At 49.2% G+C, this 21,147-nt stretch overlaps 1 protein-coding gene across 33 annotated transcripts in view; it reads left to right on the top strand.

The window, feature by feature from the left end:
• The window catches only part of TCF7L2 (transcription factor 7 like 2), a 185,261-nt gene that overhangs the window by 98,079 nt on the left and 66,035 nt on the right, over positions 1-21,147 (top strand). For 13 of the 33 annotated variants that reach the window (XM_037063897.1, XM_037063902.1, XM_037063900.1 and 10 more), the window contains one exon: positions 16,682-16,825. The exons of the other annotated variants lie outside the window; for them this stretch is intronic. In XM_037063897.1, coding sequence (XP_036919792.1) covers positions 16,682-16,825 — 144 coding nt within the window. The remainder of the gene's footprint in view (positions 1-16,681; positions 16,826-21,147) is intronic. 33 annotated transcript variants of the gene reach the window in all.

Here is a 21,147-nt window from a genome sequence, read left to right as displayed (position 1 = left end):
GATTGGTGTGGGCCTGATTTTTAAGCTCCGCTGAAAGGCTGAAAGCAAACAGAGTCATTAGACACAACTGTGCCAAAGAGCAGCACTTAGAAAATCACGAGGACCAATTTCGCAGGATTCTATTAATGAAGATTTTGCAGTTCCAAGTTTCTGCATTGTTTTCGGCCATTAAAGAGAGTTGCGGGTATTGGTGGAGGGGGAGGCCGGGCTGCTGTGCAAAGCTTGCTTCTCCATAGCACGCCATCGAAAATATGTCCTCGTTCCAGCCTCTCTCCTTAGCCCACCTCCCCATTCACTGGGAGGAGTTGGGCTGCAGCATGAGTGGGAACAATGAACACAGAGGCCGATATTTGAGCATTTAATGTACTACCATGTATTCTGTTGGGGAGCGCGGGCACCATACATTAACCTTACAGCAAGTGGGATGCATCTGAACACACGGTCAAAGAATGGCCCAAAGAAGACGCGTTTTTGCTGTGAGCGGTTTTGAATAAATCAACATAATGGCCCATGGTTGTTACCATATTAGATGTGAATTGGACAATGATATATACTTTGAGGACCTTGAACTAAATCCACCAGTGAAGAGCCCATAGGACGGGCTCCAGGAAGGACTGGAGGTCTGGGCGCTGAGGCTGTCGTACAATGAAATGAGCTGCAGACGACTGGCAGGGGAATTTCCTGGTGATACTTAGCCCCAAGTAAATTTCCGAATGCTTGGACTGCAGCACGGAATTGACTAATGTCAGATTCATTGGATCTGGACTTCTAAATGTGGGTCAGTTTGGGTTGAAGTTATTTTATTATTCACAGAGAATATTTTATTATTCTTTGTACCTCTTCCCCACCCCCAGAAATACTCAACTGTAATTTTTCTCTGTCGCTGAACCTCTCACGGGAAGCTTCTGAGGCTGCTGTTGGATTTCAGGAGTATTGTTTGGCTTTGGGTGTGATTGTGGGTTGATGTCACAGAAAACGTTCAGTGTGGTGACAGTTAAATTCCAGGGCAGGAAAGAATGAGTCCCAGCTCAGACTGCATCCTTCTGTTACCCTGGCAGGGACTCACAGTGTGACCCTGGGCAAGTCTTGGCGTGTTGTGCCTCAGGGCTTTAAAAACATAGGGGTTATTTGTGATTTTTCCTGGCCTCTCACAGCTTGGGAGCTCGGAGATTCAGTGGTCTGTGGTCTCTGTGCTGTGAGCCTCATAACCTTTGAGAGCCGGTATTTTCCTCAAAATTGTTACTCCCCTTTTAATTTCTGAGTACCGTTTAAAAATCCTGTAAATTGAGTGTAAGTCTTCCTTTATGACGTTTAATGTAACTTTATGGACTTCAGGTAAACTTTGAAGTTCCTTTCAGAAGTCACTAGTTTTTCAAGTCTTAGCGCCTTACTAAGCCCGCCAAGGAGATGCTGTCCTGGGAGGCCAGTGGTCCCCCGGGAGAAGTCCAGATGCAGCTGTCCCGAAGGAAGAAAGCTAGTAAAGCTCATGCAGACTAAGCATTTGGGACACAAAGCTCCAACTGGACAAATTATAATGACTTTTTTGGTACAGAAAGGTTTTGTGGCCTCTTTTTACGGAAAAGAGAGGTTCTTGGTCATTGTTGACAGCTGACTATGACTTATTTATTTAGCTAAGGATTGGCCCACCTTAGTGGCAGTTACCCAGAAGCCTTTGGGAGTGATCCAGGAAGCTGGAAAGGGGTGGGGTGAGGGCCCTGGGGGACAAGGGGTTGCAGCTGGGTTAGCGTGAGCCCTGCAGAGTTTTTATGAGGCTGCACGTGAGAATCACGAAGAAGAGATGCTGCACTGGACGAGTCCTCAGAGACAGACCAGAGTCCACAGCAACCCCAGCTCAGAAGCCAAGTGGCTGGTGCTCAATGTTGGCTCTGGGAGCCAAGGATTGTTCTGGACCCCAGGCTGTGTGAGGGGCTCCAGCAGCAGGGTCACCGATGCTGTCCTTTGTGCATTGCTGTGATGTTACTCAGCCCTTTGCTCTGTCTTCTCTCACCTACGTAGTTGTCTCATGACCCTTCGTCTGCAGGCCACTCTCACTTTGCTGCACTGTCACGCGCTCTCTGCCCATTCTCTTCCGCCTCTTGTGCTCACTTTGGCCCTTGCATCTCATGGGCTCCTCTTCTACATATCCCTTTACCTTTGGTTCCCATTTCTTTCTGAGCTCCCAATTTAAAAAAAAAACACCCAAAAAACTAAATAAAGAATCAAGAACAAGAATTTGGCCCTACTCACCCTTGTTTGGATGTGGCACTTGTGCTGGTGACATCATTGGCCACCGTAGCCTTGGCAGTCTGTCCTTGTGCCTGTTAGCAGGGAGGCCGTCGCATGGGTCAGAATGTGCAGCCCAGGTTGGGATCAGACGCCCTGAGAAGCAGACGGTGGGTGTGGTGAGTGCTGGGATTGGTGTGTCTGCTCAGAGGTGGAAGGAAGCGTGTCCACAACAGAAGGCTGTTTTTTTCCTGCCTGCCTGAGTTAAGGAAGCCTTCCAGGAGGACCTGCTGGGGACATCCAGACAACACGAGCACTCAGATGTTATTCAGAAATGGCTTGGGGATGTGTGCAGAGATGCCGATCAGTCTGGCCTTCCTGTTGAGGGACTGTGTATGCAGTGTGTGCTTAAGTAACTGAGCAAAATGGAGGCTCGGCCGCCTGCCACAGCCAAAGCCAAACTCGCTTTTGGTGTGTACTTGGGGCCCTGTCCATGTATCTTTCTAGCCTTCGACACACTCAGCCCTGTGCGTTTTTCTTTGTAGCTTTTGGTGCTCTCGGGTGCTATCCATTCATATTCCTAACTTTTGCTGCATTTGGATCCTATCCATTCCGATTTCTAGCTTTTGGGGTGCTTACCTTCCCCTGCCGCCATCTTGGCTGACAGGGGCGACTCCGCGGCTCTCCACCTGTCTGTGGTACCACACTTACTGTGTCCCCGAGAGGTTCTCCCTCACCTGTTCTCTCAGCTGCTTACTGACATTGAAATCTGCAAGGGCCGATGCGTTAGCCTGCTTGAGATTCCTTGTAAGACCAGTTAGGACACCAGTGGAAGAGGGACTCTGGGGCTGCTTTCTGTGTTGGGGAGGTCTGTGTGCTAATTCTCCCACTCACGGTTCCGAGCACAAATACTGCAGAGGTGGGGTGGGCGTGGTGTAGTCCCTGTCTTTTAACGTTTACTTTGACAATGTGGAAGCCCCCGGAAGCCCTTTACCTCGAGTAACAGAGCGGCTGGGTTGCACACGGGCCTTGAGGAGCTGCTATTGAACGGTTTTGGTGCTTCCCTGGGAGAAGGGGCCTTCTGTGCTCACAGTTGACTGGTGTTTGTGCATGTGCGTATCTTGGAGACAACCTCTGTGAAACCTCTCCGAGCCAGTTCAGAGCCTCACTGAGTGCCGTGGGGTCCTATTCCGGGTAGCGCAGGTTTTAGTAGGAGCTGTGGGCTGGTGGAGTGGAGTGGACCAAACCGTGCTTTGGAGCCAGGTGGGCATGCCAGGGTTTGGGGCCCTGTTCTTTATCACTGTGTAACGTCTAAAAGTCACTTATCCTGCAATTCCCTTCCCCTTCCTTTAAAAACTAAAAAATCTTCTGTATTGGGACTCTGTAGTGACCGGTGAGCCCTCTCTGATTCCCATAACCAACTTTTGTGAATGGGAGAGGTAGAGCTCACCCGAGGGTCAGCGGGACTGCTGGCTCCAGGAGGGGACATCAGGCCTGTGCACGTGTCCTGTCTCCTTGTTGTCATCCTTTTCTCTTACTGCAGCTCTTGGGTGGGAAGGTCTTGGATGATGGGTAGTTTCACTCTCAGCCAGGGATTGGTGGAACTCTTGGCCCAGCTTTACTCAGAAAAAATTCTGCGGCAGGATTCCGATTGGTTCGGCTTGGGTCAGGTGCCATTTCTGTAACAATCAGTGAGGCTGGAGGCGGAGGGTGGGGTGTCATGTAAGATATCAGCTCCCATTGGATGGTGTTAGATCCCTGGGGGAATTAGGAGTCAGTCTTTTAAAAATTATTAGTAATTTTGCATTAAATAAGTGGTATGATGTTCTTATCTCTTGGCATCTACTAGATGCCTTTCATTAGTTTTCTCCCTTCCCTTCTAAAGAAATTATGATGGCTAGTCTATTTTGAGCTAAGGACTGGTCCTGGACATCTCCTTCCATAGAATCCCACAGTACCCTGGGCATCTTTCCCACACCATTTGCTGTGACCCGTCTGCTGAATGGGGCAAGGCTTTCTGACAAAGGAGAGCCCTGCACTCTCCTGAATGCTTACGTGATTTGTTTTTAGGACATGCTGTTGCAGGTAAGGGCAACTCTCAGTTGGGGGAAGGACGATGCCCCTGTGTTTGCTATGGCTAAAGCAAGGACCCTTTTTATTTTTCAGTAGCTTTGCTGAGATATAATTTGCATACCACACAGTTCGCCCATCTAAAGTGTTCAGTTCGGTGGTTGTCGTATATTCAGAGTTGGATAACCACCACCACAGTCAGTGTTAGAACATTTTCACCCCCTCCCCCAAATGCCCCCATACCCTTTAGTACTCATTCTCCATTTTCCCCGGTTCCTCCCAATCCTGGGCAACCATGTATTTTCTGCCTGTTCTGGACAGTTCCTGGAACCAGCTGCACACTCGGTGGTCCTCTGGGATTGGCTTCTTGGTCTTTGGGATTCACTTAGCAAGGTGAGGAAACTTCTGGTGGAAACTTGCCCAAGGTGTCCTCCTCGGCTTGACCTTCTGGAATTCAGTGTCTCTTGCTTCCCTCTGCTCTGTATCATTCGTTACAAGAAGCCAGAAGACAGAAACACCCCAGCAGACTTTTTGAGCAGTAAGAGCATGCCAGAATCAGTAGTGGAATGTTCGGTGGGTTAGGTCTGGACCTGGGATGGAACAGGTTCTCCCCTTTGAATACCTGGTGACTCTGGTGTTGGTGGGAGAGGGACTGGGACCATAGAGACTGGGACCCTTAGGAAATGAATGCCCCCTGGCACTCACTTCCAGGGGAAGGCCTGCTTTGAGGGTATAGTGGGCAGGAGAGTGTCAGATATCTGTCTGTGGTGATGTCAGAACAGACGTGGAAATGTGCAGCTGACTCCCTTGGTGCTGAGGGAAACCTCTCCTTTTATACACCCCGTCCCCTACCGGCCACCCGGCTTTTCTCCCCTCGTTTACCTGCTGGAGAGCAAAATCGTTTATGTTTTACTCCCACTGTGGCCTCGGCAGGGAGGTATCAGTGTTGGCACTGGGCACGGGACCAAACTTGCTGGTGCCTGTGCTGAAACTGAAGTTGAGCCTGAGACAGCCCGGCAGCTGGCATGTGAGCCGGCTGCCGCTGGACTCCTTGGCCTGTCCCTGGACTCCTTGGCCTGTCCCATGGAGATGTGTCCTCACCAGCCTGGCACATTGGGTGCCCTGACATTGGGGTGGCGTGAGCCCCATCAGGAAGGTCACATTGATGTAGTTCCACGGGGGATTGCCACCCCTCCCAAAGCAAGTGGGGTCATCTGGGTCAGGGGGCTGGCCAGGGCCTCTGGATACTGGAGTCACTGCACCCCACTTCAATAGCACCCTCCAAGGGGGGGTGATCATTCAGGCAAATTGCTTTTTATAAATAGGGAGAGTGCTCTGCAGACCACTCAATTGCTTATAAGCTATTAAATAAAAGGAGCCAATACAGATGCTGTTCATGCTCCAAAGGCTGGCCGTGGCGTGCGAGGCGTTTTTATTTGTGGCGCGAGCAGGCGACTTGGTGGGCGCTCGCAGCCTGGTTCTTCTCTTGATCTCTAGTCACCTTTTGTTTCTTGTCTGCCCTTTGGGAAGAAAAGGAGGAGGAAGCGGTGTTTTCCTGAATATGTGCTGGTAATAATGCCCTGGGTTGGGCGCGGGGTGAGAACGCAGAGGCCAGGGTGCTCCAGGTTTCTTAGTAACTTCAGGGGTTGAGTGCTGAGTGCTGAACCCGGTCCCTGAGCTGGAGTGACTGCACTGTTCACGTCCCCAAGGGTGGATGTGGCCCCTAGAACGCTGGCAACTGGCCGTGTTTCCGTTGGGAAACAGGTGTCCCTGGCCATCCACCTCCAGTGGTCTCTTTCAAGCAGGTCTCTATCCAGTCTAGAGCTCTGAGCGGTCAGGGTTCCCCGGCTCCCTTCCCACTTGGGGTCTGTAGAGAAAGAACCATTCAGTTCCCATTATGGAGGCTGTTGAAAGCCTAGGTTTTGATGACCACGAGGGTGTTTGGATTTAAACGGGTCACACGATGTTCTTGACTCGACCCTTCTGAGCAGCTTCCCGATCCTGTTTTCATTCTCTAAAGCTTTCCCAACCTGTCCGCCTCGGGGTGAGTCACCTGCCAGACTGTGCCCATCCCCGCCGCGGTGTGGATGACTCTGCGCGTCCGGAAAACAAACCACACCCCAGGAACGACAATGCGTGGTAGCGTTTCTTTGCTCTGGACCAGAGGCCCGGAGTGTTGCGATGGGTGTGTGGTTTGGCTTTCCTGCGTTCGGGGCTGCTTTGGCCTCTGGCGTGCATCGCTGGGAGCTGGCCTTGGCTGGTCAGCAGAGCCAGCACACAGGGCACCTTGGTGGGCAGGCTAAATAAGCCGCCAAAGGTCAGCGCCGGGGTCGAGGCTGGCCTCTCTTCCCTGAGCACAGCGTGATCTTGGATCTCAGATACTGGCACTTACTTTAAGCAGAACATTCTGGATTTAGGCTTGGGCTCAATTTTTTAAATTTGCAGTTTGGACCCTTTCATTAAGGAGATCAGAGATAAAATATCATTGTTTTGCCAGAAGACTGCATGCCAACAGTTTCCCCCAACTTAGAAAAGGGGGTAGTTTGAGTTTTCTTGAGTGACTGGGAGGATATCTGTTAGAGACCAGCAGATTTCTACAGCTCTCTGTGATTTTACAGAGACTGGCACATACCCCTGCCTCTTAAACCATACCGATCTTGCTATTCTTGTCACTTCGTACATTTGTGAATGGCCATATTAGGGACACTTGAAAGAGTTGCGGGGCTCCCTGGGACTTTGGCACATAGCTAGGATTGCACCGTAGTCGCTGGGGGCCTGTGGGATGTTTCCATCGTTGCCATGTTTTGCTGGGTTTCTGGGTCGCTGGTGCAGGATTTGGTTAGGGCCGGAAGATGCATGGCAGCTGCTGGCCACCGCAGTGATCTGGGTATGTTTTCAGCCTCAGGCCTCGACCTCGGTCCACGCCACAGCGAAACTTCCAGGCCAGCCACTGTTAACTCCTTGGTCCTCACCTGGGTGACTGCTCCCCAGGAGACGGTGTGCTAGGGTGCATTTTTTGGTTGTCACAGCTGGGCAGGGGATGCTGCTGTCATCTAGTGGGTAGAGGCCAAAAACGCTGCGTGGGTGGCCCCCCACCACAAAGAATGATCAAAATGTCAGTAGTGTCCAGGTTGAGAAATCCTGCTTTCACATGTTTATTGAGCAAGTCTCCTTCCTTTATTCCTGAAAGTGAAGCACAGACTAAGATACAGGAAAGACCATTTAAAAATAAATGACACCTCAGTTTACAAGTGTGTAAATTGTCTTTTTTGCCAACCACATACTTGAAAATGTCTCAGTGGTTTACTAGAATTTGTACATTAAAAAAAAGAGAAATGGCTAAAACTACGCATCATGGTGGTATAAAGGCTAGTAGTAGTGGCTTCTCCGGCTTCTGGAAGGTCTGTGCTCCAGAGAAGAGCCCGTGAGGGGTTTGTTGGCCGGGGCCCAGCAGTGGGTTCTCATCCTGTCTGGTTAGTAGGAGAGAGAATGTGAAGTCTCCGCATTCGCATTTCTCAGAATCTTCCTCTTTCACTCACCTACTCACTGAATAGTACCCCCACCCCGACTCCCCCACAAATCGAATCATCTCGCTTTTCCCATAACACCAGAAGTTGTGCGTGTGTTAAAGCTTCAGCCCCAGATTGCCTTCCAGCATCACACTCTGCCGTCTAAATCCTGTGTTAAAAGGCACCGTCTATTGACAGTGCTTCATAAATTCCGTGGCTCCTCCGTGACATTTCTGGGGAAATAAATGAAAGGTGTAAATTAAGAAAAGCAAGTGTTCGTGGCCCCCACTTTAACCTTCCGCTACGTTAAATGGCTTTGCTGAAGAGGGCTGTCACTGCTCCTGAAAACTTGGGAAAATCCGCAGCGCCGCTGCCTTCAGGTGCCTTTGGGAGCGCAGGATGTCTGATGTGAAAATTGTGTGGTCGCATCTAATTGGCCGTGTTTTTCACCCCACCAGACACCCACTGAAGAGGCGACTCTTCCCCCTCCCTGCTTTTCTAGCTAAATTGTTTAACCCGAGTTTCATGCTATTAAGAACTACATTCTAGTGATCCAGGTGCCATTTTTCAATGTCTTTTGTTTAGTGGACTGTCTGTATGATCCAACCCCAACACGATAAATTTCCAGACACCTGAGGAGAGCTGGTTATCAGTCCCTCCCGGATGTAGGGGATGATAAGGCCTCGACTCCCTTCTTCCCCATGATTTACCCCCAGTCTGTGTCCTGGGGAAGCCTGGCCAGCCAGTGGAAAGCAGACAGGAGCTCTCTGGGCCTCTGCTTCCTTTAAAATGGGTGTAATAATTTTTATCCTGCCTGCTTCCCAAAGTTGTCTGTTTATTTCAAATAGTATGTACTCAGGATTCAGATACAAACAGACAGAGATAAGATAATGGCCAAGACACTGATTGAAACTCCTTTAAAAAAATAAGTTTAAGTTCACATAACATACGGTACACCCACCGAACGTAGAAATTTAGTGGGTTTTAGCAGATTTACAGAATTCTGCGTCTGTCACCACAGTTGAGGGCACATTTTCATCACCTACGTGAGAAACTCCTTTTGCATTAGCTGCCACTCTGCCTGTTTTCCTCAGTTTTCCCCTCACCCCCTCGCCCCCTCACCCCCTCGCCCCCTAGCACCCGTCGGTCTGTGGATTTGCCTGTTTGGAACATGCGGTCCTTTGTGACCAGCTTCTTTCATTTAGCATGTTTTAAGGTTCATCCATGTTGTGGTATGTATGGTTGGGTTGTGCCTTTTTAACTGCCAGGTAATATTCCAGCGTGTAGGTGGGTAGGTCAAATTTCATTGATCTGTCGTGGGTCGATGGGCAAGCCTCAGAATTTAAAAATCTGAAGCCAGACCATGTTGATTTTAATTTCTAACATGAACCTTTCCCATTTATTGGAAGTGAAGTACACTTACGGTAAATAGTGTTACAGGGCTAAAATCTCCAAGTCTGTGCGTTGTCTGCATATCTGAACAAGCATCTACTTACCTCAACAGACTCTGCCTGGAACTAAACATTGGAGAAATGGCGGCTTCAGAGTTCAGAGTCTCCTGGATGCGCTGGAGACTCGTGATCTGCAAAAGGAGTAGCTTTTGCGGGGACCTTTTCTTCAGTTTGCTTGGGGATTAAGGCATTATCTCTGGTGACTCAAACTTGTTGCCGATAGGCCCTGGCCCCTTTGTCTTCCTTTTCTCCTCCTTGGTAATCACTCCGAGATGGTGATCACAGGAGATTATTCAGCCCCGGGGTGTTGTTTTGTGTAGTGTTTGGTTTGCTTGCTTATTACTACTGTTCTGGGTGTTGGCTTCGCATGGTGTAAATATTAAGAGGCCCAGGTATGTTTACATTCTGGAGACAGGAGAGAAAATTTATCCAGATTTGCCACGGTGGCCTCTCCCCCGGAGGTGGAGTTTCCCTGCTGGGTGGAGCCAGCCTGGGTCAGCTGCTCTGTGAGCGCTCTGGTTGCTACCCTCCAGCACTGTTTTTGGCCCTAATGTCCCCGAACTTGTTCAGGAGAAACTGCTCAGGGAAAACCTGAATTTTTTCCCTTTATTGGCTGCCCGTGTCAGACATGAAAATGATTTTCACTTTAAGAAGCAGGGAGCCCTTAGTACTTTTTACGGGAACCCTGAAAACTAGGGTTCTTTTCAGTGGCATCTAAATGAGAATATGTGAATGATTTTTTTCTGGGCACTGCACTCTGACAGGTGGGCCCACCTGTTGAGCGGTGGGCAGAAATGGGAGCAAGGCGGCGGTGACTTCTTCAGCTCCCATGTGTACTGTCTCTGTTGCCCTACACACACACACACATACACACACACACACACACACACACACACACACAATTAGTGTTTTTTTCCCCCCTTCTCTTTCAAGGTTCTCTTCCACTGACTTTTGCTAACAAAGATATAAATGTTTGGGATGGAAGGAGACAGCCTTGGGTGGCGCAGGGGTAAATTTATCTCAGATCCCTTAGTCCTTCTCTCAGTCTAATTCCCCTTTTAAGCTAAGAAACCCCAAATGCCACAGTAGTGACAGAGTTAATTACAGAACAGCTGACCCAGGCTGTGTCTCCCCACCTTCTGCCACCAGGGTCTGGGCAGGGCCCCTCATGCTGGCCTGAGGCTCATGCCCACTGACACCAGAGGTGGCCGCTGAAGGCATCCAGTGGGTTATATATATAGTGTGACTCCTTCTGGGAATGACACCTTGGGGGCGGGTGTCACTTTGGAACCAGGGGTGTTGGTGCATGGAGCTGGTGGTCATTCCCCCAAATTCTTGTGTACCTTCTCAGTCCGAATGAGATGCTGTCAGGTGGGTCCTGCCTGGGGGAACCCACCACGTGTGAATATTTACGTCCTCATATCCTTTGTAGCCTTACCGTGCGGTTCCTCCCTTCATGCTGAACTTTTTCAAACTGTCTCAACTTAATAGTGTTCGTGCAATTAGCGTGGTGCATTTCAACCAGTGTGATTTATTTTTATAAACACCAGAGGTTTAAGTAACATTTTCTCATAAATTAGTCCTCATTTGCAGTTACCCAGTGACTGCACCATTGAAGACCCGCTGGAGTTTGATGTCAGGAAACTTATTAGCAGAAAATAGTATGTTGTTATCTAATGCTAATAATTGGATAGTAGAAATGAGAAAAGCAGACATGTAATTGGGGCTCCTGTGGCTAACAAGATGTGAATTAGGAAAACATTTCCAGGGTTGGTCTAGAAACCTGTTATTTGCATTTTAAAACACTTGGTCTCCGTTGGGAGGGGCGGAAGGTGCTATTTACCGACAAGGCTTTCCTTCTCAGAGCAAAGCTCTCTCGAGTATGTTCTGAGTGGTCGCTAGATCCCCCCCCCCCCCCCTTGCCTGCATTGCCTTTACAGCCTCCCAGCCCCACTTTGGGCTGCTCACCGTCTTTTTGCTGGGGGCGCGTAGGTTTCAAAAGAGCGAATTTACCCAGGAGGCTTCACAAGGCCCTCAGACTCTCTCCCCTTGGCCCCTTGATTCTGCCCAGTTTTGTTCATGGTCCACAGTGGTGTTACTGGGTCCACATTCTCTCCCAAAGGCTTGTTTGGAGAAGGAACTTCCCTTTAGCTAGAACCTCCTAAAAAACACAGAGTTACATTTCCTCTAGTAGCTGGATTCACAAAACAGCCTGCAGTTCTCCAACCCACACTTGTGCCTCAGGGTGGCCACTGATGGTTAGAGCAGGTGGGCTTGTAGGGACACAGATGGGAGCCTGCGTGGGGCCCGGGTTACACTTTCTCGGCATCTGTGTTGTCTGACGACCTGGCTCAGATGTAGGTAGTTCCCATCAGAGTTACCTCCCCTTCGGGGGTGGACAGTGCTGATGGAGCTTACAGCCAGATCAGCATAACCTGCAAAGACTTCACCCTCTCTCCTCGGTTATGTATGTGCATGGGGGCTTTGGTTGGTTGATTGGTTGCTGTTGCTTATGTGTTTTTTGTATGTTCATTTATACACACATGTTTGTATATGTGAGTAAATGATAAGGGATATGAGGATTTTACCCTCCTACCAAATTTTTAAAAATTGTCACTTTCCCCCCATTGTTCTGCTTTTTGGGTGGAAAGAAGCTTGCCAGTGCCGTTTTTCTTACATGAATTTTCAATTCCTCCAAAGATGCTGTGCTCTCAAAAGAAAAGTTTTCCTGTGATACATAGAACCTGAGGCTCCTAGTTTTAACACCTGGGTCTTAGTTCTTTGCCAGCTGTGTAGTCCCGGCCGTGTCTAGATTTAGGGATTTAAAAAAATCGTAAAGAATTTGGTCATGTGATTTCTAAGACTCATTCCTTTTTGCCATTCTGATTTATTTTAGAAACCCACAAATAATCTTTTCCCACTTGTTGTGGAAGAAAACACATAAAAAATGTAACCCAAGTGTGTTATCAGTCAGGGTTCTCCAGAGGAACAGAACCAATAGGAGATGTGTGTGTGTGTGATTTTTTTATTTATCATTTTTTATTTATAAGGAATTAGCTCACACCATTAGGAAGACTGGCGCGTCCCAAGGTCGGCAGTCGGTGAGCCACTGACCCCAGTGGGGTAGCCCAGTCTGCGGGTGGCCTGCTCGTGACGCAGGAAGAGCTGATGTTTCAGTTCAAGTCTGAAGGCAGGAGAAAACCATGTTTTAGCTCAAATGCAGGAGGAATTCCCCTGTACTCGGGCGGGGGGGGGGGGAGGGGGAGACGAGCCTCTTGTGCTGTTCAGGCCTTCTACTGATCAGGTGAGGCCCATCCACCGCTGGGAGGACACCAGTTTTGTTGAGTCAGTGTAAATGTTGAAGTCATCCAAAACTGCGGCGTCCCTCAGAATAATGTTTGACTTTATGTGTGACCCAGTCGAGTTGACACATAAACTTAATCATCACACCACACTTTCTGGGACAGAACTGAAGACTTGCGAGGTAAGCTCAGACTTCTCCCCAAAGTCAACAGCTATTGGCTCCATTGGGTCTGAATGACATTATTTCATACAAAGGCTTTATCTCTGGGGGCTTTAGTATTTTTAGGGTTTTGCTTTTTAAATGCTCCTCGGCTTCAGCTTCTTCTTCTCTCTCTCTCTCCCTCTCTTTTGTTTATTTTTCCTGGCAGAGCACATTGTACTTTCTAGCTCATTGGGTTTCATTCTGTTGTGTTAACATTTGAATATTGCCCAGCCACCTGTTGGAGGGGGTGGGGCAAGCTTAATGAAGAAACCCAGTAGGAGAATGCACCGATACTGCTACTCTGTCGGTGGCATGTCTTGGTTCTCGATCCATGTGGCCCTGGGCGGAGGTGGTCGGTCGGCACACCATGCCATCCGGTGTGGGGTCCCTGGTGAAAATGAGGCCCACCATTCTCTCTGCCTACCTTTTCTCTCTCTCTCTTTTTTTAAAAAGGACATGTTTTGATACACTGCAGGATTTTAGTATTTTATTTTATTTTAGATTTCAGAGAGATGGGAAGAGAGAGAGGGGGAGAGAAACATCGATTGGTTGCCTTCCATATGGGCCCCCGGGGACCAAACCTGCAACCTAGGCCTGTTCCCTGACCAGGAATTGGGCTGATGGCCTTTTGGTTTGTGGGACGATACCCAACCAGCTGATCCTCACCGGCCGGGCATCCCCTCTCTTGGCATGCCGCGTTCCCCAGAGGTGGCGCGTCTCCGAAAACCCTCTGTAACAGATAGACAGTGCTTCTGCAGAAAGTGAGGAGGCGGCTTTTGCACAGGTGTTTGTGGCCCCTGCTTTCCAGAGAACACATGTTAAAGGAGGTCAGGGTAGCCAGTGGCTTTGGAGGCACTAGAGGTGTCAAAGGAGGGCTGGGCAGCCATTCTGGCAGGTGTGTGGTTGCTCAGCATCTCCCTCCCCCATCCCAGATAGTCCTATTTAAAAAAATACCAGACGCCACTCCAATAGATTGCCTTGGAACCACCCTGTCTTCATGGCCAGGAGCACAAAACTCACGGGCCTTCATTTACTTTTCCTGGAGCGTCTCCAGTTTTTCCCACGTTATTGCTTGATTGGTCAATGGTTGATTTTTGAGGTCAGTCTGACTAAGGTGACTAGGCTACTGCAGTCAGGATGACCCTCTCTGTCCTCAAACCCAGCTCAGCCTGCCCTGAACAAAACAAATGTACTGACCCATAACTGAAAATTTCTAAGTTAAAACCAGCTTCAGGCATGGCTGGATCCAGGACTCATAGCAGGACTGCATTTCCCCCAACTATTGGCTCTGCTTTCCTCCAGGTTGACTTCATTGTGTGGGGCCAGGTTAAACTCCAGATAGATCTTATCTTACCCTCCAATTCTTAACCTGTAGCCATGGTAAGGGGTTTAGTATGCTGAGTGCATTTGGACTGAGCCAACTTGCCCATTCCTGGAGCTGGGGTGGGGTCCACTCCACCTGAAATACGTGGCTTGAGAGTTGGGGTGGTGCCTACTAAATAATTTAAGTTGTACCATTAGGAGAAAAAGCACAAATAGATGCTGAGCAGAAAATTTGGTGGATATCTGCATTTTAATATTCAGGATCCTTTGGAGGGGTCTCTACCTGTTAGGGGAGACTGAACCACAGACCTTTCATGGCACAGAATGAGTTTATGCTTGTATACATCTTTAGATTTGTTTATAAGACATCTCTTCTCCCTACCCCCAAATTTGAAGTGGCTTACGAGACATTATATTATGCCAAAGGGTTAGAAATGAAGAACTAAGGAAATTAGGGTAAAGGGGAAAATCAGGGTCGGCCCATGGGATAAGATGGGAATGTGGCAAATCTCACACATTTCAAAGCTGGCAGGCAGCTCTTGCAGGATTGGTGCAAGTTACCTCCAAGTTTGAGTCTGAGGCCCCCAGCGTGGAAGAGTATCTGGACCTTGTACAGAGGGAGTGTGTGTGCATGTGTGTATAACACTCCGTCGTAAGCCACCAGCCCTGGTGAGAGTGCAGGCCCCGCAGAGAGAGGCCATGGGAAGATACTAAAGATGAGGTGGTCTGTGGTAGCCTTAGATATGTCCTCTCCCAACTCTCCTGGGGCAGAGAGAGGCCATGGGAAGATACTAAAGATGAGGTGGTCTATGGTAGCCTTAGATATGTCCTCTCCCAACTCCCCCGGGGCACTTGCCCTCCGGAACTTGCCCCTGTGCGCTCAGCATTGTGTTGGGAAACAAAGCAAGCAGACAGGATTGAAACCTTTAGGTTGCTGGGCTCCTTCCAGGAACAATTGGAGGGTTGAGCCATGTCACCTGTGGTGGGAGGCAGTCAGGTGAGTCACTGCTGTGACAAGGTGCAATAGGATTACCTTAGTTGTAAAGCTGGGCGCATCCCGCTAGGGGACTCATGCTTGCCTGGTGACTCACTTTCCTGTTCACAGATGAGCCAGAGGAGTGCCCTGCAGACCAGAGACCTCCAGGGACGGAGGGGTGGGCAACCAGGGCTTCTTCTGTGGTACAGGGTGGGGTGGGGGGCTGTCACTGGTGGCTTTCAGAAGCAAGAGACAGGGACAACCGCCTCTGGTAGAAGGCCCTGGAGTTGCACCAGCTGTAGGTGGTGTGGCCCCTTCTTTTGGGGGAGTACATGAGGCCTTTGGTTGATTTTAGTCCAACGTGGTAACCATTCCTTCCCCCATGGGAGGACCAGGGATTTATTCTGGAACCGTGGCTGCTTTTTTTATAGATCCGTCCTGTATTTCTGTCCCTTTCCTGTTTCCCAGTCTTCAGTGCCCCCACCACGCTCAGTTTGCTATTCAGTGACTATCAGAACATAAGATATTGGGTCTTGTGCTTAATCTCATATTCTTCATCCTAAATTCTGTTATTTGGAATTAAGAAGGGTGAGAAATTTGTTCATGGAGTTTTCCTTCATGTAAAACATTTAAAATCTAGAGAAGGCATACATCCTTTACACTGAACATAAAGGACATAGGTGTTTTCTTTTTCTAAAAAGATAATTAGAGCGATATTGCTTCATTGTGAATTAGCACTTCTCAGACCTCAGGTTGCCCTTCACACCCCTAAATTCTCTACCCCACTCCCGGAGCAGTAGCTACCATCTGGACAGGCACACACACCCATGCCGCAGCACTGAGAGTTGACTGAGACCTGGTCCATACTCCCCCTCTGCCATTTCCTAGCTGTGTGACCTTGGGCATGCTCCTTAACGTCTCTGAGTCAGTTTCCTCCTCTCTGAAACGAGTGGGACACGCACATCCCTGTTCGAACTCGACCAGAGTAGACAGTCAGTGAGCGGAGGCAGCTCCCCCGCTGGGACTCCAGCTGGCTAGAAATGCTGGGCAGCACCTACTTTTTGACTCAAGGTGTGAGCTGCCGGGTCTTCCGAGGGGTCTGGAGGGGTCTGTGTAGTTGCTTCTCCGAAAACACTGCAGTCTGGCAGAGGAAAAGGTGTTATGACAGATCCCCAAATAGCTGTATGGTGAGAACCGTACGTAATTGTGTTTTTGTAGGGTAGAAATAGCAGCACCCTATGGTTTAAATTAATAGAAGATTCAGTAAGGTAAGTTGAGAGAAAGAGACAGAAAAATTGCTAGCCAGCCAGCACCCTGAAGGCCCAGAGGCAGGAGTAGCTGGGTCGCTGGGGTGAGGATGGGCAGAGGTGGGGGATAGCAGGAAGGGTTGGAACAGAAACTCTGCACAGAGGAGGTTGTGTGTAAGATGTCACTAGAGGGTGTCCCTGAGCTGGATGGCAGGGAGGTGGAGGAGTTCTGGGTTCGAGTGGGGAACTGGGATTCTCCTCTTGCAGTGTGCAGAGGAGTGAGGGTTAGGGTAGAGAGTCAGGCCTGGGCCGTGAATGCCGTGGTGACTGAGTCCCCCTCCCTCCGAGCCTCACTCTGTCCCCTTTCTTCCTGGCAGCAGTGTCCCCTCCCTTGCTGCACTCAGGGCCATGGCTGTCAGCACCTCTACCCCCCCTCAGACTTCACTGTCAGCACTCAAGTCTTCAGGGACATGAAAAGGAGCCACTCCTTACAAAAGGTTGGGGAGCCCTGGTGTTTGGAGGTAGGTCGCGGAGCGAAATGACGGTATGAGACGAGCCAGCTCTGACAGGAAACCGCCCGTCCAAAGTTTGCCTCGAGCGAGGGCAGGGCCCACCCGCCACGGTCCCTGAATTCCCGCCGGGTCACTGTCATACCCGGTGCCATGATGTCTGGGTGTACTGACCACTAATCAGTTTGTCATCGCCATAAAAATGCCGGTTTACGAGGAGAGGGTGGAGGGCGGCGCTCTGGGGAACCCAAGGTGCTTGGCTCCCAGGGGAGGCCACCAGTCCCATGTCATGTGTAGCTTCTGCGAAAACGAGCAACACATTGTCTCATTAAACTTGACCCCCAGGAAATCATTTTCTGGGTGTCTTTTCAGCCCCCAGTGGAGAAGGAGGTACCACCTCAACTCTGTCTTTCTTATCAGTCATTTAGAACTTGATAGATTTTCTTTTAGAACTCTGGCTGCTGAGGAAGGCTCGGTCCTGCGCGGCGACACCTTCCCCAGGCAGCCGTGAATGGCTTTCCTCGCAGACCTCGCTCTCCAAGGACAGGAAGCTTTGTTAATTTCCTTTAAATAATTCAATGTGTTGTCAATACCCCTCATTGCTCCGCGCTTGGGAGTGACAGTTCTCTTCAAATTAGTGGCCCCGAAGAATAAAGAATGCTGAGAACATGCTTTCATCTTCAGAAAAGCAAGAGTCAATGCAGATAAAAATTTTAAAGTAACTCTTGAGACTTAAACAGCAAATGATTTTGTACTAATGCTTGCTTTATAAAAAAGTGAGTATTTCAGAGCCTATTTGTAAAGTCCTTGTCTTTTAAGAACATTTATTGTATACCTACTGTGTGCTGAGTGCTGTGATACTGTTAGGGCTCCAAGGCCAGAAACCAGGCCTAGAGTATATTTAACACGTGTACATGTGTCTTCCCTTTGGAGATAAAAAGATAGACTAAATCATCTTTAAAAGCTTGTTCAAATTTAAGAAGTGGTATGTAGCCCGTAAAGAGTTCTAGAGACACGCAGAAAAACATTCGGAAGAAAATGTAAACACCCACCATCTTTTTACCTGTTTATAATCTCGTAATATTTGGCTGCATTTCTTTCTCACCATTCATGTGTTGAAACCTCAAAAGTCTTTTTCACAAAATTAGAATTGTACTCTGCACAGCTTTGCATTTTCTGTTCACTTGACCCAACACTACGAATGCTTGTGTGCACCCCAGAATGTCTCAGTTCTGGTTGGGAACATCATGGCTTTGGTGTCTTGTGGAAGTTTCCTGTCCCGATCCTTCACCTGCGGCCACTTGTGAATGAAATGGAGGATGTTTCTGGACTACACCCGGGCTACCCGGGTATCAGTGTGTGTGTACAGCCGGTTCCCGTTCCCAGCCTGGGTCGGACAGAGCAGGGTTCCCCCTCCGGTGCAGCAGCTGGGGCTGATGGAGGCGTTTTCTCCTGGTTCATCTTGTCAAATGGGCAGTAGTTCATTCTTGACTGTGGATGAGACAGCCTCACCAAACGTGCCATTCCTCCAAAGGGCCTGGCACGTGGTAACTCATTAATCTTTGGTCGGCGTAGGAGGTCGATAAAGGGGAAGCCAGCACCCATGTTGAGTATGAGGAGAATGAAACAAAGACTGGGCACCTGAAGACCCACAGATTAGATCCCTAGCACCCACAGATTAGATCCATGTTCCTGGGGCAGAACATCTGACGCAGGACACCCAAAGTCCTGCTTCTGCTGTGCAAGAACCGCATGCTGGGTACTTGCTGCCTGCTCTCTCCTTAACGTTCACTGCCCCTTCTCCCTCTTCACTTGCAGTTCAGCTTGCTTCCAGCCCTTTACTCCTCTCCTCCAGGGAGTTAGGTTGGTTGACCAGTTGAGTAAATATGACTAAGAAAGTCAACACCCACCTGGGCAGGCTGGCGTGACTCACTTCTTTCCAGTTAGCTATTCCTGTGCATTTCAGAGCCAGCCACACAAAGTCATTACAATTGGGGCTATTAACCTGTTTAATGGTGACAATAAAAGGGTGTGACCCATGGCATAAATGCATTCAGATAAAAAGAAAGTGTTTTTCCTGTAATTGCTTAGTCAATACCATTTTCACAGAAATGCTTGTGAACAATCGTTTCAAAAGTTCTTTGTCCTAGGCCTTCCCTTATTCTTCATTTCCTTCCTCTTTGGAGCGTCTACAGACTTTTCCTCATCTGTGGAGATTAGCGAGACGGTGCACTGTGTCCCCTCTGAGGTTTTGGCTGACCTCCCCTTTTGCTAGTGTTGAGCCTATTTTCATTCCATCTTTAGGAATATGGGAGTGAAAGTGTGTGTGTGTTCAAGAGGGGGCACATTATTGTTGGTACTGAGTTATTAACCCCTCAACTCATGTATTCAAGGGAAAAGAGAGACTTCTGCTAACTTTGCAAAGCTAGTCACATAGACAGGGAGTTAACCATTTTGGTGAGAGGAAATGAAACTTTTCTTAGGTTTATTAGACCACATCCTATAAATCTGTGGCTTATTATATGTCTGATTTCTAAAAAGCATGGCCAAAATTTTATTTTTGCTTGTTAAGTCATTGAAACAAATATAGATATTGCTTCATTTCCTTCGTCCCGTTTTTCAATACAGGAAAATCTGGATTTCCACAACAAAGTGCATTCGAAGGGAAGTATTTGCTTTGTAAATGTCTGCATTATAATATGGATTAACAGGCGTTCTGTGAAGCCGACACGTGTAATTTGTCCCCCCCCTCCGGTGTCAGTCGTGCAGGGCCTCTGACACGCAGGGGTCCAGGACATGTCCACAGCACACTGGGATGTGACTGCACTGAGTGTCCCGATCACACAGAGAAGCAGGCTGGGAGAGCAGCACACATACTTCAAGGCAAAGTTCATGTTTTGACTGACTTCCAGTCTTTTCAAAGATGTGTTATGAAATTCTTAGGTGGGCTCACAGCATTCTGGGCCTTGTTTTCTGTCTGCATTACACCGCTGGTCGTAGAAACACTTTCCTCTGTCTGCCTGGAAAGGCTCTTCGCAGAACTTCGCACGGCCGTCCGTTCTGCAAGTGGGTGTCCCTCGGGCTGCTCAGTCACTGCCTGGTGCGAACGGACTGTTTGCAGAGCTTCACTGTTCTAGGGCATCTCGTGTGGGGGAGCGTGCACGTTGACAATGACGGAGACACGGTGACCCTGGGCATTCCAGAGTGCCCTTGTGATGCGCACACCTGTGACTTAGCCCTGGGCCCACCCCCTCCTCAAATTCACTCTCACATTGGGATGGCTATGGGACCACCCATACTATTTTGTTATTTCTCCTCTTTCTCAGTCTCTATTTGCAAACCTTTTTTGTTGAGTCCTTCTAGGTTAAATGAACGCCTGAATTTCCTGTTGATTAACTACCCCAGAGAGCCCAATTTGAAATTCTAACCCCTCAGGGAAGTCACGTGCCCAGGGGATCTGTGCACAAGCTGTAGCGGCCCGCTGCTCGTCGGCAGTGCCCCTACATGATTGACACCGGTCGGACACAGCCAGCACAGTGCCCTCCACCCGGGAAACAAGCCCAGAGAGGCAGAGGTCCATTCTGGGCCCCACTGCGCCTGTTGTTCGGCATTCCTTGGACCGAACTCTGTGTATAGTTGTTCTTGTCACTGTTCCCACTTTCCTGTCATCCTGTGAAGCTGGAAGAGGAAGTGGGCAGCCCAGGCAGGATGCATGGAGGTCCCCTAAGGAGCCCCATCCATGGGGTTGCTGAGGGTGTCCTCTTGTCCTGGGTCCAGGCCTCTCGGGCTGCGTGACATCCGCCACAGGCTGCGTGACAGCTCTTATCTTTGAGTGCCTCCCTTTTCCCCATTCTTCATGAGTCACGTGTTTTCTTTGCATCCTGGGTGATAAAGGTCATGAATAGAGAAGACTTAGGCCTTTGATGTGTGACATATTGTCATCTGAACAGTTTATTGTTTTGTGCGCTCCCCCCCCCCCCTTGGTAGTTCTGTGATGTAACAGATCAGTTTTTAATGGGCTAAATGGTGTCAGGGAGGAGTCTCGATCAGCCTTGAGACTTTTTACTCCTTGTGGGGCCCCAAGTCTAAATCCTCAGTCAGTCCTTGACGAGCCGGGAGCGGATGCTTTTCACTAGTGCTTTCTCACCATCCATCACACCACGCTGTCCGTGATACCTTCTCTCCTTGTGACACCGCTATCTCTCAGAGTGCCTTCCTGTGACCAGTGTCTCCAGTGTTGGGGTGGTAGCTGCTTGGCTTCAGGGAGCAGAGAGGAACCATAGTTCAGCTCAGACTCAGTCTTCATTTACTTTATTTTTATTACAGGAAATTTT

Source organism: Sturnira hondurensis, unplaced genomic scaffold (assembly GCF_014824575.4).
Source record: "Sturnira hondurensis isolate 20B ecotype Veracruz unplaced genomic scaffold, ASM1482457v3 Scaffold0014854, whole genome shotgun sequence".
NCBI classification, from domain to species: Eukaryota; Metazoa; Chordata; class Mammalia; order Chiroptera; family Phyllostomidae; genus Sturnira; species Sturnira hondurensis.
The sequence above is the reverse complement of the archived record's forward strand: the minus strand, read 5'-3'. Positions and strand labels throughout refer to the sequence as shown.